The sequence below is a fragment of the Pteronotus mesoamericanus genome, unplaced genomic scaffold (genome assembly GCF_021234165.1).
Source record: "Pteronotus mesoamericanus isolate MK-2021 breed Mesoamerican mustached bat unplaced genomic scaffold, CSHL_Meso_final contig_116, whole genome shotgun sequence".
NCBI lineage: Eukaryota > Metazoa > Chordata > Mammalia > Chiroptera > Mormoopidae > Pteronotus > Pteronotus mesoamericanus.
The window spans coordinates 35,585,411-35,605,567 of NW_026555027.1; the positions used below are offsets into that span (position 1 = coordinate 35,585,411).

Genomic DNA, 20,157 nt, shown 5'->3' on the forward strand with positions numbered 1-20,157 from the left:
ATTCTAGCAAATTAGCATTGTTAAATACAATAAAACATTTATTAAACATTCACAGTGTTTTAATACAATTATTTCTCTAAGACATGATCCCATTAGAAGTAACAATATTGGCCATAAAATTGCACTAGAGCATAATTTTATTATATTCCTAAATCAATTATGAAAAATAAGTCCTGTCTCTGTAACTTACCTTAATTGTTAAATACTGACCTCCATTGATGGTACCTTTGCCCTACTAAGTGACAAGATTATCTAGTCATACATTTGTGCAGTTTGTAAATGTCTTACTTAAAGCCACAGCTAACACTTAATCAAAATACATGGGGAAATATTTATTTAATGACAAGTAATTTTAAAAAGTCACAGTTTTGAGTAATGTATGATATAAAAATGTGTAAACCCCAAGTGTTAATTGCCTTTCAAAAAAACTGAAGAAAAAGGAAAAAACACCCTAAAATGTTCATATCTCTGTTTTCCCTAATGTTATTATATTGTCCCAAACTAAAGAATGAGTTTAGCCTATGTTTTTTATTGTCGTCACCAGTTTTAATTAGAAAAGACACTGAATAAATTAAGTTCTTTCAGCTAATAAAACTACTTTTAGTATGCAATGGGTATTTAAAAAATCATTTTCTTTGCTTATACCTTGAGTTTCAAACCATAATGTACTTTTTTTAATGCTGGATATATTCACAAATCAAATCTTCTATGAGATATTTTGGGGAAAGGTATTTTTTTTTCTTAAACAAAATCGATAATCAACTTTGACATAACTACTTCCCCACTCTTTTTGGAAATATCCTTAAGAATTTTAGTATTTACATTAATTTTTTCCCCTCAGTCTTGTTTATTCTTGAATTGTCTTTTTTTTCCCTTCCATTTCTCCATTCTCAATCCTAGGTCCCCTTACAAAGAAACAGACAGATGATTTAGGTGATAATGACGGTGCTGAAGATGAAGGTATTTTTTCCACCAAATCTACTTGCATGACAAGGACCTCAATCACTTTTTCCACCCCTTTCTATTTTTTTACTTCTTGTCTTTTTTTGAAGAGTTGTTTTTAATTCTCGTTTTTGATGTGTTTTGTCTTCTTGCTTGTTGTTACATATAAATATACATTTTTAATTTTTTAAAAAAATGAATGTTGTTTTACATTTTGATGCCAATCATTAAAATGTTTTAAAAAGAGAGGCATTTTTTTTGTTTTCTTGAACTGACTTTTGATATGTTTCATCCTACGTTTTGACTGAAATTTGTCCATATTCTTTGAACTAACAATCTCTTCCCCTGTAGTCTCTCTGTACCCACTTTGCATGTTTTCTAATATGTGTAAATATCCTACCCAATATCAAAATGTGTTGCATTTTTACATTTGATATTTGCTTAAAAAGAATCCCGTACCCAAAAAGGACAAAACTAAAAGCTGATATAAAGTGTTTCTTGAGCAATATAGCTTAGATTTTTAAAATACTGTTTTCTGTTGATATGCTGAAATATCACATGAATAAGTAAAATTTTATAGATAATAAAGTAATGACACTTATTTAAATAGCTGTAGTAAACACTGTACAGCAACTCACCTACTTTGGACTCATAATAGTGAGTATTTTTGGTAGAATTTATAGTTTTTTTTTAAGCAAGCTTATGATATTCTTTGATTTCAAAGACATAATTTTTAGATTGGTAAGTGAATATATTCTGATTTTCAAAATATCACCACCTATAAGCAATAAAACATTTCTTACTTTATTAAGATTATTTTCTCTTTCCAGCTTTCTTATAACATAGAACTCTGATTTACTCTGTAAATCTCAGTACATACTATGTTGACTTAACATCTCTCATTCCACTGTGGATTTTTACCTAGTGTTAAGTGGAATGTCTATAAAGGCCCTTTAATTTGTTCAGATTATCTTGGTTCCAATTCAGGTTTATGGGTTTTTTGTTTTTTTAATGCTTCCTTAGCTATGATTCTTACAGAGGTAACTAATGTAACCCTAGAATTTAAAGTAGTTCCCAGAATCTTAAAATTAAATTTCATAAAGATTTTATGGATATGGTAAGAAATGTTTCCCAATATAAAACAGCCCACAAACAGGCCAGCAGAAGTGCTAGTTCCATGAATTACAACTATGACTGAATGAATCCTTACTAAACAATTTTAGTTGTTTTCTTTGAGATACTTATTTAATAAGCTATTCATAGTAGAAAACCAAATTAAAGACGTGAAGTATTGAAAGCATAACATTAAATTGGGTGTTAATATTTAAGAATTATTTTTTCATAAAATTTATGACATGTCATTAAAATTTTATTTACTATGAACTCCAACAGTGAATTCAAGATTAAACCAAAGCAATCATTAATATTTAAAAGAAATCATTATGGCTGACCAGGGGTATCATTTTGAATACTAAATAGCTAAAAATAAACTTACCAAAATGTAAATTGTGATATTTTAAAAATGTTCTTGGAATTTTGAAGAATTTGAACACTCAAGAAATTTATTGACTTTGAGGATATATATTATCTTTTCCAGCTCTCCAAAGACAACAGGTTTTAGTTGGGAACTTTTTAATTTGTTGAACCCTCTAAAAATCCTTAATTCCCAGACATTTGTTATCTACATAATACCTCAGTATAAGGGATTTCTTAGAGTGTAGGTTTGTAAATTCCAATTTTTTTCAAAGCACTCACAAATTTAGTGTACATCATTTTTTATTTTAAAGATACTTTGATTGCTGATTTAATGTACCATATTTTGCCATGTATAATGTGTACCTATGGTTTTGGTCCAAACTTTCAGGAAAAAATATTTTTCATTTTAATTTTTTAATTCAATTTTTATTTATTTATATTTAGATACTTGATTTTGTATTATTAAGTAATTTTTGCATTTATTTTTGAACATATTATGGTACAAGAAATTTTATGTAACAAATAATTTAAAAACACAACAACAGATAGAAGGTACAAAAAATTTTATGTACCAGTAATAAATTTACAATATTTATGGACTGTAGAAGCCCAAGGATTCTTCATCCCTGTTAATATCAGAATGATCATCTTCTTCAGCCCTGGCTGGTGTGGCTCAGTGGATTAAGCACCAGCCTGCAAACCAAAGGGTTGCTGGTTTGATTCCTAATCAGGGCACATACCTGGGTTGTGGGCCAGATCCCCAGTGTGGGGCACCCAAGAGGCATCCACACACTGATGTTCTCTCCCTCTTTTTCTTTCTCCCTTCCCCTCTCTCTAAAAATAAATAAATAAAAAGTCTTTTTTTTTAAAGCATCATCTTCAATTTGCACATTACCAATGTCTCCTGAAGAGTCACTTTCCTCATCCCAATAAATTTCAGTGTCCTCAGTTCCATCCATAGCATTGCTGATGCCACATTTTTAAAACAATTTCACAACCACTACCTTCTTGACTCCATTTCACAGTCTAAGGACCCAATCACAGGCCTGGGCAATGGATGCTTTCTTGATCCTGCCTGTAGGTGTTAAATCATCATCAGCTGACTGTCCGCTCTTTCTTCATTAGGGCCTCAAAGGGTTTGTTGACCGACACATCAAAAGGTTACATTGGCTGGTTAGCACACCCATAAACATAAATAAAAGAAATAAAAGCATTTATGTAGATATGGAATTAGTACTATCCATGTATAATGTTCACTCTTATTTTTCATTCAAAAATTTGGGCAAAAAATTGTACATTATACATGGTAAAATATGGTACTTCTTTTTTCTTTTGGTAAGAAAAATCAAGTAGTACATTTCCATCGTGACCATAATTGAACTAAGCCCTGTAAATGTGAGTATATTTTATAGATTTATTTTGAAACACATTTTATGTTTTTAAATAGTCATTAAATATATCTTAAGCCCTGTTTAAACTGGCAGGTAGTGTTCATGGTAAACACTAAACCAGTCACAAGAGTTACCAAATCAAAAAATTTTTTAAATGCTCAGAGGTGTAGAATGTTGAGGCAGTTAATTCAAGCCTATTCTTCTGTTTTGTTGTTGTTTTGGATAATTGTTTAGAAGACAAAAGAAGGTAAACTGACATATTCTCCTAGATAAAGAGCTTTGTGGACAAACCTAGCACCTTTTATTCAATTCTTTTACAATCATTTTGTAGATGTAGAGTATTAACAAAAGCCAAGGCCAATTTTCTCCTTTATTTTGTTCCAAATCTTGAGTCAATATCATTGGACACATAGGTACCAACAGAAATTATGTGATATATTACTTCTTTTACTTTAGTCAGTCTGGCATTCTCAATTACTTCCTGATAACTTGACCCCTTTGCCTGATTTCCAGGTCCCTATCTCAGCCACCACATTCAGAGGCTACCTAAGACATTGAGTGGGTCTGGCCCCATTCACTTAAAGGAACCCATGGCCTGTCCACTCTCCTCTACTTCTAATCCTTCTTTGCACATTTGCCACCATTCTTTTGCCATCATTCAATGAAACACAGTTGTATCACTTTGATTTGTGTTTTATAATAACCAAAGGAACTGCATATTTTATTGGTTATTTCCGTAATTTCAAAAAGACAAATCTAAAGTGATAAAAATGGGTCAAAGTAACATCTATATTTCTATCAATTTATTTTTGGAATTAAAGAGTATTTACAAAATTTCTAAATTGTATTAGTATCTTAATATTAATATTTTAATATTCAGACAATTTTATATTCTACATAGAGTTTTTTAAAAAGTGATACTGTCATTTTTTAAATCATTTTTAAATTAAAATCTATATCTTTAATTAAGTACCATTGAACAAACATACATCCTACCAACACCTCTATATTATTTTGCAGGTTTGAAATGATAACTGAGGTACATAAAATGAGTAAGGGGCACAAACTTATCCTGCCAAACACTCTAAAACATGGACAATTAAAACTTCATGAGTCCATTAAGTAGAAAGTGACCAATAAATAGGAAGTTGTGTAACAAATAATTATTCATATGGATCATTAAAAGGAATTATGATTCCCAGCACTGGTTGTCAGGCACAAATAAATTCCCATTAACTTCCTCAAGTTCTGTTGATAACTTATCACATTGGCTTAACATTTTGATTTATCAGAATGGTAAAGTAGTTACTGATATTTAAAGTCAAGGTGTTAACTCAAATTCTAGGTTTATTTTTTAATGTGAAAAAATTACTCTTTACCATCAAAAATTTAGTAGAAAAATAATCATCAGTGTAATATTTTCTTCTTAATATCCAACTCTTTTCAGAGACCTAGATGCTAAGCAAAGTTTAAAAAAATGGCAAACAACATTAAGTATAAACATGCTTTAAGAACATTTATAGATTTACTGGACCCGAGCTAGTGTTTTCATCTCTGAGTGTGTTTATTTTTGATTTTAGTTAAGTCATTAAGAGCTGTTTAGGCAAAGTCAGAGTCTTAGGTGAAATTTCCTTATTCATAAGGAAAAATATGAGACAAGGTTTAGAAGAACAAACTGGCTTTAATAAATTATAAATTACTAAATATATCTAGTATATTTGCTAAGACAGTGGCTCCTCAAAAGGTTATTATTAAAAGTATGGCATTAGCAGATAGTATTCAACAGTAGGCTATCTCATTATATCAGTTTCATTTATAAAAATTCTGGTTCTTTTCAAAATTAAACATAGATATACTTTAAACTATTTCTATTTATTATTACAATCAAAAATACTTATAGGCTATAGTGAAAAGTAAAATCTAAGATAGACTTCTCTGATAAAATACTACCAATATAAATCTAAGATAAACCACTATTAGAAAACACTATCAAAGAATTCTAATTGTCTTGTAATAGAAATACAATATTTTCCCCAATTTTATTGCAATAGTAAGTGTTAGGTACAAGAATTTAACCTATGTTGGTAATTAATACTTTGTATGGCATTAATTTTAGGGTTACTTTAAGCAGAAAGAAATATTGTTCAGAACACAACACCAGAATTTTGTCGAACTCTCGGGAAAAGAATTATTTGGTATGTTAAGTTCTTAGGTAAGGCTTAAATCTTTGAAAAGTTTGAAAACACAGCTGGAAATTAAAACCAGCCCAAACTTTCAGTAATATTTTCCAGTTTAATTAAAAAAAAGAGATACCACTCAATATAGCTCTTGGAATCTATTGTCATGTTTTTCATCTTCCGAAGCAATGTCCACCCCTTTCTGTTATTCAGTATAAAATGTGGCAGGTCTTCTCAATGTGTGCTGTATTGTTTTCCAGGTGAACAGAATGGGATCTACCAAGATTTCATTACTGTTCACAGTTGGTATTTTGTAATTCTATGTAATTTTAATTAAAGAAGAATCCTGAAACAGCCACCCTCTGTGCTACCTCCAAGCATACAATTAGCAGAGTACAGTGGCTGCTGTGAACAGTCAGTTAATGATTTCAATTTAATAATTTACTATTGCTTCTTCAGTGCCAGACATAGTAGGAAAATAAGCTAAAACTGTATGTAGCAAATAGGCATTTAAGAAGGATAGTTTAAAATTTTCAAAAAGATTATTTTCTCTATGTAAACCTAATATCTCCATAAGCTCCCCAAATCTTTATAAAAGAGCGAATATCAATTTCCCTCCCAAGGACTTAAGAAGAAAATAGATTAGGTTTTCCTTCTAAATGTAGCTGTGTCTAGTGGATGGTTTCTAAGTCAAAGTTTCCTCTACTTACCACTTAAAAATAAGACATTCTTCTCAAGTGCACACTCTGTGAGGGAGGAAGAATATGGCAAGTTTATACACTGGTATTCAGTCACATTTAAAATAGTCGTTTTAAAAAGTCTCTAAATTCTGCAGTGAGCTAGTGCCCCAACTTGAAATTTTGGACAAACAAGTTGAGCTGCAATTTCTGATCCTAGAATGCTTTTTTCTTTAAAAAAATTTATCTTATTATTACTGTAGAAAAATCAAGACATATACATGTATTTAATATTACAGGAAATGTAAATCAGCTTGTAAATAATCACTAGTTTTTCAATGAGTTTGTTTTGTATTAGTCCATTTTGAAAGCTGAAACCTCAATTATAAATATGTAGGAGATTTAAGTTTGATCAATGACAAAAACAAAAGAACAAAACCATACTTTTAAATAACACTTTAATATTAGAATTTGAAAAGAGGATAATGCATTTGATGAAATTTTTGTTTCAATTAAAGGTAGAATAGATCATGTGCTATTATATAATGATAACATTTTATGTATATATATTCATAATCACATATAAATATATAAGGTTTCAATCTACATAATAGTTAAAACCATATTGGCCAATATACAGTTTAACATTTTTCTATAGAAATTAGTGTATTTTTCATACCAGTTAAATAAGTTTATATTTTTCTTTAATGGTAAAGGGCAAAAGTAGGCTTATAGTTGTTTACATGGAAAATAATAACAATAATTTATAATAATATATGAGTAAACTGTTTAACATATTCTCAGCCTGTAAATCTACTTTGCTCCTACCCCCCATATATTATTTCTGGATCTTGTTGATCTAGATTTGGTGGAAATTATCTTAGAAAAAAAACTACATTTAATTAAAGTTCAGAGCTGCAAAAATCACTTCAACATCACTCTAAATATTGGCACTTTATACTTAAATAAAGCTGTACCCTGTCTCATGTCTGTAAGACAAAATCATAGAGTCAAAGTAGGGCTAAGGAGAGTATAATAGCTACACCAAGAGTTGAAAAATATAATTTAGTCTGTTTTCTTTTTCCAAAGGATATGTATAGGTATAATGAGCAGATGACTTGGACTTAATTAAAATACATTATTTAAATGATAGTCCCCTAAATACACTAAATGCAGCGACAACAGAAGTACAGATGTATATGACTTTACTGCCTAAACATTCATCTGACAGTTAGTACCTGAGTAGCAAAGTTAAACTTTTTTCAATGTATAATACAGTGTTGTAATTATGTTCACAAATTGGAGCATAAATTATTAAATGTAATTATTATGCATTCAATATAAATCTTTACAGTTATTAATAAACGCAAACTGTTTTATTCACAATAGCAGTGATACCTTTGGCCTTAGTTTATGATTAATAAATTTCATGAGATCTATACCATTTTTAAAAAGTAGTTCTAAAAATTATATTATCTCTTTTGGTTCTACTGTCACATTAGAAAATAATTTAAAAACACTAAAATTCACAACTACTTTCAATTTGTTCAAGTTTTGTAATTCAACTTATAACTTTAAACAACATTGTAGGTAGAAAAAATGGTATCGCTCTTTTCTGCAATGGCTCTTAATGAGTTGCTTAAGAAACACTTTAACAAAAACAGCAATTTCAAGAACTATATAAAAATCATGCCCTCTTATCCCTGAAATGGAAAGTGTATTCTCTGATTTATTATGTTTGTTTCTTTGAGGATAAGAGCAATTGCCAACCATTTGTTTTTCAGATATTCGGGACAGTGGGGGTCCCAAACCAGTGATGGTGTATATCCACGGTGGCTCATATATGGAAGGTACTGGAAATTTATATGACGGGAGTGTCTTGGCAAGTTATGGCAATGTGATTGTCATCACAGTCAACTATCGACTTGGAGTACTTGGTAAGAAGTCCCTTTTTTTTTCACCATTAATTCATGAAGTATGTAATGATAGTTTTGTTTTCACTTTTGCTTTACACTGTTTCACTCATCGTTCTATGGTTATTGACTTTGTTTAATCCAAAATTTCTGATATTTTTAATAAATTCTAGAAATGATAATAAATTACAAGATGAAAGACAGCTAGGCTTGATTTTAAGATTTAAAAGTAAATGGTAGTTAATAGTCACCTTGTTGAGGAATGTTCTTGGCTTTGTAGGTTTGGCTTGATAAAACTGTGTACGGTAAAAATGGCAGGGCATTTCGGAAGAAGATTTAGTCTCTGAACAAAGTTTTTCTTTTTCTATTTTTCCTTTATACAATGCAATGAAGTTTCCAGAGGTTTCCATGAGTTTAGAATCAAGTTTTTATTCTCTTCAAGAATATATGTATGGATTGCCTTTGTGACATAATTATTTGCCAATAAGGTGTAGGTGTTTTTTTTTTAATTTTTCAGATAATAATTTCAAATACTTTGAATGTATTTTGATTGAATTATTTTACTTGGAAAGCAAACTTTGATTTTATGAAGTGACAATGTGTTCAATTCATTAGTTGTGTATACATAAAGTGAAATCAAACTGGAGATTCTTGGTTTGAAGATATCTGTAGAGAAGTACTATTTGTAAAGTAACTTATTATTACTCTGAAACAGACATATTGTTTTATAAAGTAATGAATTTTTAAAAGATAAACTTGCTGTGCTAATTGTACAAATTTATTTTTTTAGTATTGTCAAAATTTAGGCAATACAATTACTATATAATTTAGTAAAACACCTATATATATAGTATTGTAGTTACTATTTGCTGAAAGAGTACAAGTCATCAAAAATATTTCATTTTTTAAATCTTTGTTCTCAAAGTCTTAGTCTATACTATACACTTAAATGGGTATATTTTATGTTATTTGGGCACAAAGAAGCACCTTCTTTTCTCATTATTTATTCTACAATATTTTGAAAAAGGAATTTTAATTATAATCTCTTTTATAATAATTGTTAATATTATATATTTAGCCATTGGGAAATCAATTTGTTTTTATCTTTAGTGTTAGTTATCACATTCTAATTCCTATGTAATTATTATCCTATATTTATGCTAATCTAAAAATATAAAAAGAATAGTTTTTGTCAATCATTTGTATGTTTGGGGCAATGAGATATTTTAGCAAAGCAAAGTTGAAATCTTGCTCCTTTCTAGTTTACTATTTTAAACTTGGAATATCATGAACGATATAATAGGTACATTGTATCAATGTATGTATGAAATATTTTTGTAGCTCTGGTCAAGTACACATTATTCTCGCCATAGGGTCTAATCATGCATTGCTTAAGATGTTCTTATAATTTCCATGCACAGGGTTATATGTCTTCCTACCTCTGAAAACTCTCTATATTAGAAGATTTATAAAGATGGTCATAATAATTCTTAAATACTTTTTGTTGTCATTTGTTTTTATGGAACCTTTTAACATGAGGATCTTCAATAACTTTAATGCATTTAATTTTAATTATAGTACTACTAATACCTCAGTTTTTTTATTGTTCTTATATTTTCCTGAATTTCTCATGTTTTCTCCTGGTGCAGTGATCAGTTTGCTGATAGAAAATTTGTAGTTATATTCTAAAGTGTAGCAACAGTGTTGTTAAGGACTTGAGCAGCCACTTATTCTTGCACATGTGCGCTTATAAAAATGTTTAAAAACTCTTTTATCCACACCTTATGTTGTCGTGTTAGGTTACTGAGTGTAATCGCATAAAAGTAAGATTCCCATAAAATGAACTATGTTGTTAAGTTAACATAAGCTTTACTGGTTTTTATTTTTATGTGTTCAGAACTGATGGAGACCTGATTTTGATCCGATTGAATTCTGTATGCATGCCCATATCCTGTCTTTAAATGCGGCACTCTGAATGATTGTGTTGCAGGACAGCAGCTTAACCAGCTAAAAAATGAAGAATTCAGTCTTCTGTTTGGTCTGTAAAATGGCAAACAATGTTGTTGATGATGGATGATTTTCCCAGTGCTAAATATTTGTTCTTGCCCTGCTGCCATTTAGGGTTTAACTACAGTTGGCTCCTTTGTTCCTCTTAAACACACCATGCACACTGATAATCCTCCCCAAGAATTGTCCTTTACATACTTCCTCTCAACTTGAAAAAGGAGAAAACTCTTAGTAACCAGTTTTAAGTGCATCTGGTCACTTTCTTCTCGAATATGTGTTGGGCCCTGTGAAATGTATTTAAATTAACTGAATCATGAAAAGTAAACTTTTCAGAACATTTGTTTCAGCACAATTTGCATGTGTGGTACGCCACAAGCAGATCAACAGCTCATCTGACAGAACTGCAATAAAGACTTAGGGTTTTTGTTGTCGTCATTAATATTTGTCTAACAGTAACAAGGTAAGCCAAGGTTTCTAGGATCCAAAGGTGTTGCTGTTTAGTTTGTACTTGGGAGAATGTTGGAAATCAAGTAAAAGATAATAGTTGTTCTCACATCAGAGGAATACCTGTGCTGTATTTGATTTTGATGTTTTGGTGTGAAAATAATGCATTTTGGGGTCCAATGTACTAATAGGCTAACTATGACACTACTGCTCACAGAAAACTGACAGAAAAAATCAGGATGTCTGAAACAGGCAGTGTAATTGGTATGGATTTGGATTTGCGTTCCAAGAGGGGAAATATTACACGTTTTTTTGCTATTGTTTTGGTGATAAGTAAAAATGTGATAATGCTTCCATTGGAAAATTCATACAGCTACATAGCAACCAGGTTTCTAGTTTCAAGTGTTTTGTGTTAAGAAAAATGTATTACAAAGTAGAAATAGCTTAAAAATAAAATATCTCCTAGGACAGCATTGCTCTGAAGAAGCTGGGAACAGGTTGGAGTCAGTTCCTCAACCAAAATCCTTTTGGGGTTTCGTTTAGAGTAGTAGCATAGACTCTCACTGCTATTGCAGGGGAAACATATTGTCAGCGATAAGAAAGACTGCTAATAAGGTTAAGAAAAAAGTCAAGAGGCTACAGGGCTCTGCCTGCTAATCACACTTTCTCAGTTGTCTTAGAACTCTGTAGCCTTCTCTCATTCAGTCTTACATGTCTAGGGGACATTTATCCTTTCATGTTTGATTATATGTATTATTTGACGTTGGCCAGTATTAACTCTTCATCCTCTATTATGTTTTACATCGTTACATAGTGCTTTTAAAATATATTCAAAATAATTATTAATGATTATTTTTACTACTCTATTATATAATTAACAGAAATTATCATATTGAAAAGTTAGGGAGAAATGTTTTGATTTTGTGTTCTTAAAAGAGGAAAATAATAAATGTTAGGATTATAAATGGGATAAACATATATACTTGTAGACTAGAATTGGGAGAGAATGTGAAATAGCTTGTTCACTTTAGAATGACATATTGTGTAATAAACATTTTTTAAAATAGAAACAATCCAAATGATACATTTGTAAATCTCAAAAATGAAAAAAATACATTAACAAATTTAGTGTTAAAATGTGTTTCAAGCACTTCTCTTAACTTAGAATAAATTTGTTATTTTTAGAGAAAAAGGAAAATTTATACCATTGTTGGGATCTAATTTAGGTAACATAAGATTCTTATATAATAGAAATTTAATGCTACTTTTATCTTGATATAAAAATTTTAGAGGCAATTATGTGTTCATATTTCAAGCATAAGTAATTTATTTTAGAAAAAATGTTTTAAAGATTCCAGAAGTATTACTAATAACTATTTGAAAATTTGACAAACTTTTAGAGTTCAATTAAATGTTTTACTTAACACTCTAATGTACTATACACCTATGGAAAAAATAATTTTAAATGCCAGCTCCTTTACTTGTATTTGAATAATATTTAGTTTACTTTATAATGCCATTTAGGACTAAATCATTTAAAACAAGTTTTTGTTAACTTTACTGCTTATTAATTTCAGTGAACACCTAAATTTATTTTTATTAGAAAAAGTTAATTAGATTTGTTGACCCTTTTAATGGTATTGTCTATCCCATAATAATCCTTCAAGTATTACCAGGCAGATGAGAGAAATAACTGTAACTTTGGTGGTCAGTCATCATATACGTGACTCTTGTTTCCAGCAGTATCTCCCAGGAAGGACAAAAAGTAAGAATAATATAATCCTTATCTTTAGAGATTTTTCCATCAAATTGAAGGAAATGTAAACATTCAATAGAGAATGATAATTCATATTCTACTTCGTATTTTATAACATTTATTTATTTGTGTGTATAGAGTCATGATATATAAAAAGGAAATCAAAATAACAAAAATGGAAGCATAGAATATCAATTGGATTAATATAGATGAGGGTTTGAAATCTATTTGAATCTGAGCAGCCTAGCAGCATGGAGATTACTAAGTCTAGGGAGGGTTCATTCCTTGAAGGAAAAGCATATTAAGTCCTAAAATGGAACAATGTTTTGTCATTATTATTCTTAAGTTTTTTGCATTGTTTTTGTTTTGTCTGGCTCCACATCCTAAAACAAATAAATGAATTTAAAAAAACTCAATGTTACCTGATGTTTGAGAATAATATATCATCAAATTTTATAAGATGATTCAAATGTGTCCTTGGAATGTAAGAGAGGGAGTAAGTTCGTACTTGAAGAGTCAAAAATGACTCCATAGAAATGGTTCTATTTGAAAAAGACCAAGAAGAATGGATTATCTCCAGTACTGAAAAAAGGGAAGAGAGAACTTTTTTTTCATTTATTCATGCTCTTTGTATTTCAAAACAGTGGAGATAATTTGTGACAAAAACATACATACGGGTTGCTAAAATCATATTAGATAGTAATACATATATTGTAAAGAAAAGATATAGAAAATTACACAATTAATATCTACTGGAATTAAACAGAAATGTACAATCAAATTTCCTAGAAGCATGGTCAAAAGGATAATGTATTGAGTTTCATAATTGATATTCTCAGGTAGAGGAAAACTACATATTATTCAGAAAAAAGACAAAGTTTTTTCTCATACTGCATTGTAACACAAAGAAATTTATCATATAAGTTGTCTTTATTTGGAACCCTGAGCAACACAAAATGTGATAGTCTTTATGTCATTAGAAAATTCAGAAATATTCTTAATATGTGATTATTTACGTTAACCCTCTGTACTTGCCAAAGACATAATAATAGATGCCCACTACTTCTATAAGTATCATTTTGGCAAAAAACTAATCAAAATGCCATTCAAGTAACATATTTGGTCATTTCATCTATAATAGGATAAAGTTAAAAATCAATTTAGAGCAATAGACAGTTAATTTGATTAATAGGTTTCTTTTCTAAAGTATCAGTTGTATCTACTGGGTTTTAATAAGGGCTGATGGTAATCAATTTTATACTGAGTACTAAAATGATCTCCTGGAGTAAAGATATTGTTTCTTCTCTTGAAAAATAAACTTTGGTTAGATAACAATGTAAACTAGAGTAGCTGTTTACTAATTTTATTCTACCTACTTCTTCCAAAATTATTTCAGGCGGCCTTCAATAAAAGTAATTGCTTATATATGACAAAACTTAGAAATAAGCTGAAATTAATCATGTCAATTAGTTATGTGTTAGTTAAAGGAAGTCAGTGTGTTTTAAGTACAGTCATATTGGGTCGTTCATTGATTTCTTTATCCAGCCATTCATTCAGTATAAATTGAGCAATGTTATGTATTAGGCATTCTGTTAGTTATTGAGGATATTGTGAAAAACAAGATAGATATGATCTCTACTACCCAGTAGATGACTAACAATGAGGAGAAATAGAAAATAAGTGAATAATTACACAAATAATATCTTTTATGTAGATAATGATTTAATTCAAAGTTGACTTTCTTTGTAATCTCCTGTATGATAAATGCTAGAGAAATGACAGGTACATTGAGAAAGGAACTAATCTATTCCAGACACTCAGAAAAGCTCCCCCAGAGGAAGTGACACGAAACTTTCTATTTCTTATATTTACTGAGAAAACTCTTGTCAAGATTCCCAAGAACCTCCAAATGATAGATTCCATTGGTTAGTTCTCTGTTCTTTTGTTAGATGATCTCTCCCTAGCACAGGACATAGGTAAGTAGTTCTTGCTTATAATTTTTGTTTCTTCACATGACCCCAGAGTCATCTCTTTGCTTATTGTCTGCTCTTTCTCAGTCTCCTTCACTGGCTCCCTGTCTTACCCTAATCTATAAACACTGAAGTGCTCATTATTACAGTTTGGGAATCATGCCGCTTCTTTCTCTACAAGGTCTCCTTAGGGGATTTTATGTGTTGTTTTAGATACCAAATCACTTCCAAAACTGTATCATCAGGACTAATTATTCCTCAGAACTCCAGACTCATGTGCCTACCAACTAACATCTCCATGTGCATGTCTAATAAATATCTCAAACTTAATGTCAAAAATATGTAGATTTTCTCAGGTCTGCATGTTGCATTGTCTTCCATATCTAGGTTATAATAATAATTACAACAATAGCAATAATAATAGGTATGTTCATTGAGGACTGATGTGTCAAAAAGCTGTTTTAAGCATTTCAAAATCATTACATTATTAAATTCTCACAGTAACCCTATGGAGTTCTCATAAATGTAGAAACAAATGAGTAGAGAGGCTAAGCAACTTTTTCAGTCATACCTGCCAAATAGCACTAAGTGGTAGAACCAGGGTCTTAACCCAGGTGGTCTTCTCTTCAGCAGAACACTGTACTCATCCACCAGGACGATCAAACAAAAACTACAGATTCTCCCTGATACATCTCTCCTTTATGTTTAACATCCAGGTCATTAGCTTCTCTTACTGAATATATCCTTACTGAATATTTCCACTCCCCCCTTTACCTAACTAAGCCAAGTCTCCTTGAACTTCTTGTATTATTTTCCTTTTTTACTTTTGCTCCCTACATATGCATAATCCTCTCTCCATGCAGCAAAGTAAAATTATCTATTTAAAACATAAATAATACCATCTCACTTTTCTGCTTAGCATCCTCCTGTTGCTTCCAATTACTCACTTAGAACAAAATTCAAACTCCTTTTCTGCCCTTACAAAACCCTGCATAAATCTGTGTCTGTATCTGTTAGTGCCCATGTCTCTTAGTTCATCTCAGAAAGCTCTTCCTACCGTTGTTCTCCATGCACACCAAACTCTTTTCTATTTCAGAGATTTTATATTGCCTGTTACCTCTACCCCAGATCTTTGTAGGGCTAATTACTGCTAGTTCTGATCTTGGTTTAAATATCTCCTTCTTAGAGAGACCACCCATGTTTATCAAATCTAAAAAGAGCCACCACGTCCCAAGTCATCTACTTTCAAAAATTATTTGTATTACATTGATCATATTTCCTACTTATATTTGGTTTATTTGTTTTATTGCTATCTAGCTCTCCAGAGCTTCCAATAGTCCCTGGACATGGCATTGGCTTAGGAAGTATATGTTAAATGAGTTTAAAGTGACAGAGAAGCATCAATAAGTACTGATATGATGTGGTCATAGAGCGGAAAGCAGGGCTGAGTTTGACTGTCTAGGTGAAAGCTATAGGAAGAGCAAAGTTTGACACACCAAAGAAACTGAACAAACCCAGCTGGTCACTTTCAGGAAGAGGTGAACAGTGTCAAACAAGGTTGAAAACAGGCAGCAGACCATGCAGCATCTTGTTAAAGACTTAGGACTTCTAAGAACAATGAAAAACAATGATAGGGTGCTAAGCAGGTAAGTGACATGATTAGATTTGCATTTTGAAAGGTTCTCTGAGTAGGCCTAGACCTTGATCAAAGTTGACATTCTGCTAGGACTATTAAAAAAAAAAATCATGGTTAGTGCCTGACTGAACTCAAATGCTTGGCAAGTTAGTGAATTGAACTGATATTTGCACATAGAGGACTGAGGGACCAAGTAAGTTTGGTTGACTCACGTAAGTATGAGTATCTGCCTTTTATACAAAGAGCAACAGAGATTTTGCCAGTTCTTCTTCCTTTTTTAAAATAATTATGAAGAGCTCTTTTGAATTTCTGCTTTGAAAGTGTAAATTAATATGATCAGTATCATTCCAGAGTTTGGCTGATATAAGAAATTGTATTACTTATTTGAGATTGAATAAATTACTGTATTATGGTATCACCTAATTTGTCCTTCTACGTTATTAATATGACCTCATTTAACCTCTTAGTTGTCTTAAAAAGGAGATATTATTATATTTTATTAGTTCTTGGAATAAGTTGGGAGTATATGGTTTATTTTCTTGAGACATTAATATCAAGATTTGGAATAAAACCTCAAAAGATGAGTAAAAATTTCACTCATTCCTAGACAAGGTCTTCTCATCCAGAACTGATGAACTTTTTCCAGGTACTCAAAGGGCTGCAACTAGACCAACCCCAAAAAAGATATTTAGTTTTCTTTTCAGAGCAGAAGGTATCACCTTAACTTAGGCATTTATTAATTCATTTAGTGATTCTACAAGCATTTGCTAAGTGCCCACTGGAGGCTCCTGGTAGTTAGGGCTCTGTATTCGTAGTACTGCAAAATTTCAAACTCAATCCTTCCTCTCTGGACCTTGCAATGAGTAAGAAACATTGGCATTAAACAAAGAAACAAAACTTTTAGCACAAATTTTGTTAATCTGTGTTTCAAGAAAAACCAGAATGTTAAGAAAAATAATATTTGTGGAGGTAAATTGTAAACTGAGGGTTTCAGGACAGACATCTTCGTTCCTCTCCTGCATGCATAGCTTTGCTTTGGTTTGTTGTTGTTTGTTTCCCATGCATTTACAAAGTTACATGATAGTTAAAATATTTTGATATAGTTGTAAAATATGAAAGATAATTAGAAACAAAATAAGTCATTTAAACAAGCAGCTGTGGTAAAAATGCAAAAATCCAAATAAACAGACCACCCACAAACAACCAGGCACAGTTCTCTATTTGAATAAAAATGAAGAAAATTGGTTTTGAAATACAAATACACAGGGGGAGGATTTTAAGGGAGTGATTAGCCTTTAGCTATTTGACTGATAGGATGAGAGTATTACCTTAGGGCTTTTCCGAGACAATTAAAAGTTTTCTCTCCCTCACCCCTCTTATATCTCTGATAAAAGCCATGCATTGTGGGAAGGGAGCCACGTTACTGTTTTTTTTAAGTGGAGATATGGGTCTCTTTTTCACTGTGGGTCAGTTTCTTCTTTGTTCCAAACAAACAGCAAGGGCTTGGATTTTGCTTTTTTTGGCTGCTTTAATTTCAATGCGCCTGCCCTTCCTCTGATGGTTCCTCAATAAGAAAACAAGGGGGCCAGGGAAAGTGGTGGGGGTAGGCAGAGACAAATGTATTTGAAAAAATAAATTAAAATAAAATTTAAAAAAAAAAAGCAAGGCAGTGCTCCCATAACTTTCTGTCACCTCAGGCCCTGATCCTGGACATTCCACCCGCTTTTACTACTTCACCTTAAAAATGTGTTGCAATTTCACCTGCCAGGACACCTTGTACTATCTTTCTCTTTCAAAAGTCCTTCGTGTACTACTTACTCCATCAACAGTGGGATATTGCTCCTTTCCCTTTGTCTTTCTGTTGTTAATTGACACAGTTCAATTTTTTATAGATCCTTTATATTTGTCTCCTTTCCATTCTTATTGCTTCTACATACTCACCTTGGGTTGCCAGATATCCTGACCCCTGAACCTCCAGACCCAAACTGATACCTTAGATTACCTTAAACATACCTTACAAATCCAACAGAACACCAGTTTCTTTAGTTTTCTCCTATTCTACCTCTCTAAATATTTTTCAGCATCTCTGGGACCCATTCCACACGTTTCCTGTCATTCCAGGTTTGCTGAAATATGTTGATTCTCTTCTTAACAAACTGCGTCTTCTATTAGTTTTTGGAAAGCCCCTTCCACTCAAGCCAAGCTAACCTCCTCACTGCCTCCCAGCATTGTTCCCAACTGCTTACTTGCCACGTATACCCATCTTGTCCGGCCTACATCATTCTACATCACCCAGCTGTCACCTGACTTGTCTATAAAATTACCTCAAGGGGCTTGATCTATCTCTTCCCTAGGCTGCATAACCTAGGCATCCTAGCTTTCGCTTTGGCATGCATAAAGCCAACACCATTTGTTATTGTGTGTATTAACCTCTTAATATAGTTGCTACTTTGCCACTCAAACCAGAAAACAAACATTGTGTCTCACCTGGTTCTCCAGTTTCTTCAAGACTGGCAGAGTGCTCTGCATATACAATTCAAAAATCATCAATAAGCATACACATTTTTCTTTGTCTTCTTCTCGAGCTATGATATGAATGTCTTAGGATGCAGAGCAGATAGAAAGAGTGGCTGGTAGTGAAGGATGCATGCCCTAAAGAGTGCTACCCATGTGAATGCCAAGTTTCATGTGGTCACTTTCAGTAAGAAGTGAACAGTGTCAAACAAGGTCAATAAAAGAGACGAAATCTTATTGAAAACACTATTTAGTCATCAGTAGCAGTCAAGAAAGGTGCCTGGATCCCCTGGAAATATGTCCCCTGAACTGGAAATGTTACACATGAAAGCTGTAATTTACTTAAACTCATTCACGATTTCTGCATTTACCAGACATTTAATATTTATTTTGTTTCCTGCTTAGCACGTGGTGAGTGAAAAGATTGGTGCTCATGAGCATAATGTAAACATGAAAATATAGCTGAAACACTACTCTCTGAATTCAAATATATACAATATTGCAGAAAGCATAACCAGTGACTTTATATACATAACAGGCTGTGAATTCTCTAAATTCCTTGAGGTCAGCTTAAGGTTGTTGTTTTGTAAAGAAAAGGAAGAACAAAGGGAAAGCATTTGTAATTTCTTTAACCTTGCCGTTTTAGTCTTCATCTATCTTGGATTGACTTACAGGTGCATAACTATTGCCACAGACAGATTGGGGTGAGAGATCTTAAACTTGACTATTGATTACTCCACACCTACCTATTTTCTCTAACAGTACAGAGAAGACCACAGATTTAACCATTATTCTTAGAAACATTTCCCAAATATGAGACAAGTTGTATTTATCAACTGATTTATAAATCAATAAAGTGCCCATTTAGAAATCTTTCTAAAGAACTGAAAAATATGCCTGAGATGAGACATATCCAAGAACAATATTAATTTCTGTTCTGGAATTTACTAGTTCCTACCTTGCATTTGAGCTTTGAAAAGCAGCACCTTTCCTTAAAAAGTCAGTTCTCTTGGAGAATTGCAACAACACTCAAACGGAGATAAGTTATTTAAAAAGGATTCTTGTGGTAATATCATTAGAATTAGCACCAACTTTCCAGAAAGAAAAGAATATGTAATGGCTTTAATGTCATTTGATTACATTTTCTCGACTTTGTATGAAAAAAGGTCTTAAAATTATGCATTTTTCCTTTGTAACAAAAATAAAAAATATTTCTTTATCAGATATTTTTTCCTTGAAATATACCACAATTTT

General features: G+C 31.6%; 1 protein-coding gene across 6 annotated transcripts in view; it reads left to right on the top strand.

Moving 5' to 3' along the window:
• NLGN1 (neuroligin 1) overlaps positions 1 to 20,157 on the top strand; it is a 593,124-nt gene that overhangs the window by 173,009 nt on the left and 399,958 nt on the right. For 3 of the 6 annotated variants that reach the window (XM_054580621.1, XM_054580625.1, XM_054580644.1), the window contains 2 exons: positions 901 to 960; positions 8,448 to 8,600. In XM_054580621.1, coding sequence (XP_054436596.1) covers positions 901 to 960; positions 8,448 to 8,600 — 213 coding nt within the window. The remainder of the gene's footprint in view (positions 1 to 900; positions 961 to 8,447; positions 8,601 to 20,157) is intronic. The other 3 variants (XM_054580630.1, XM_054580637.1, XM_054580649.1) reach the window with 1 other exon arrangement.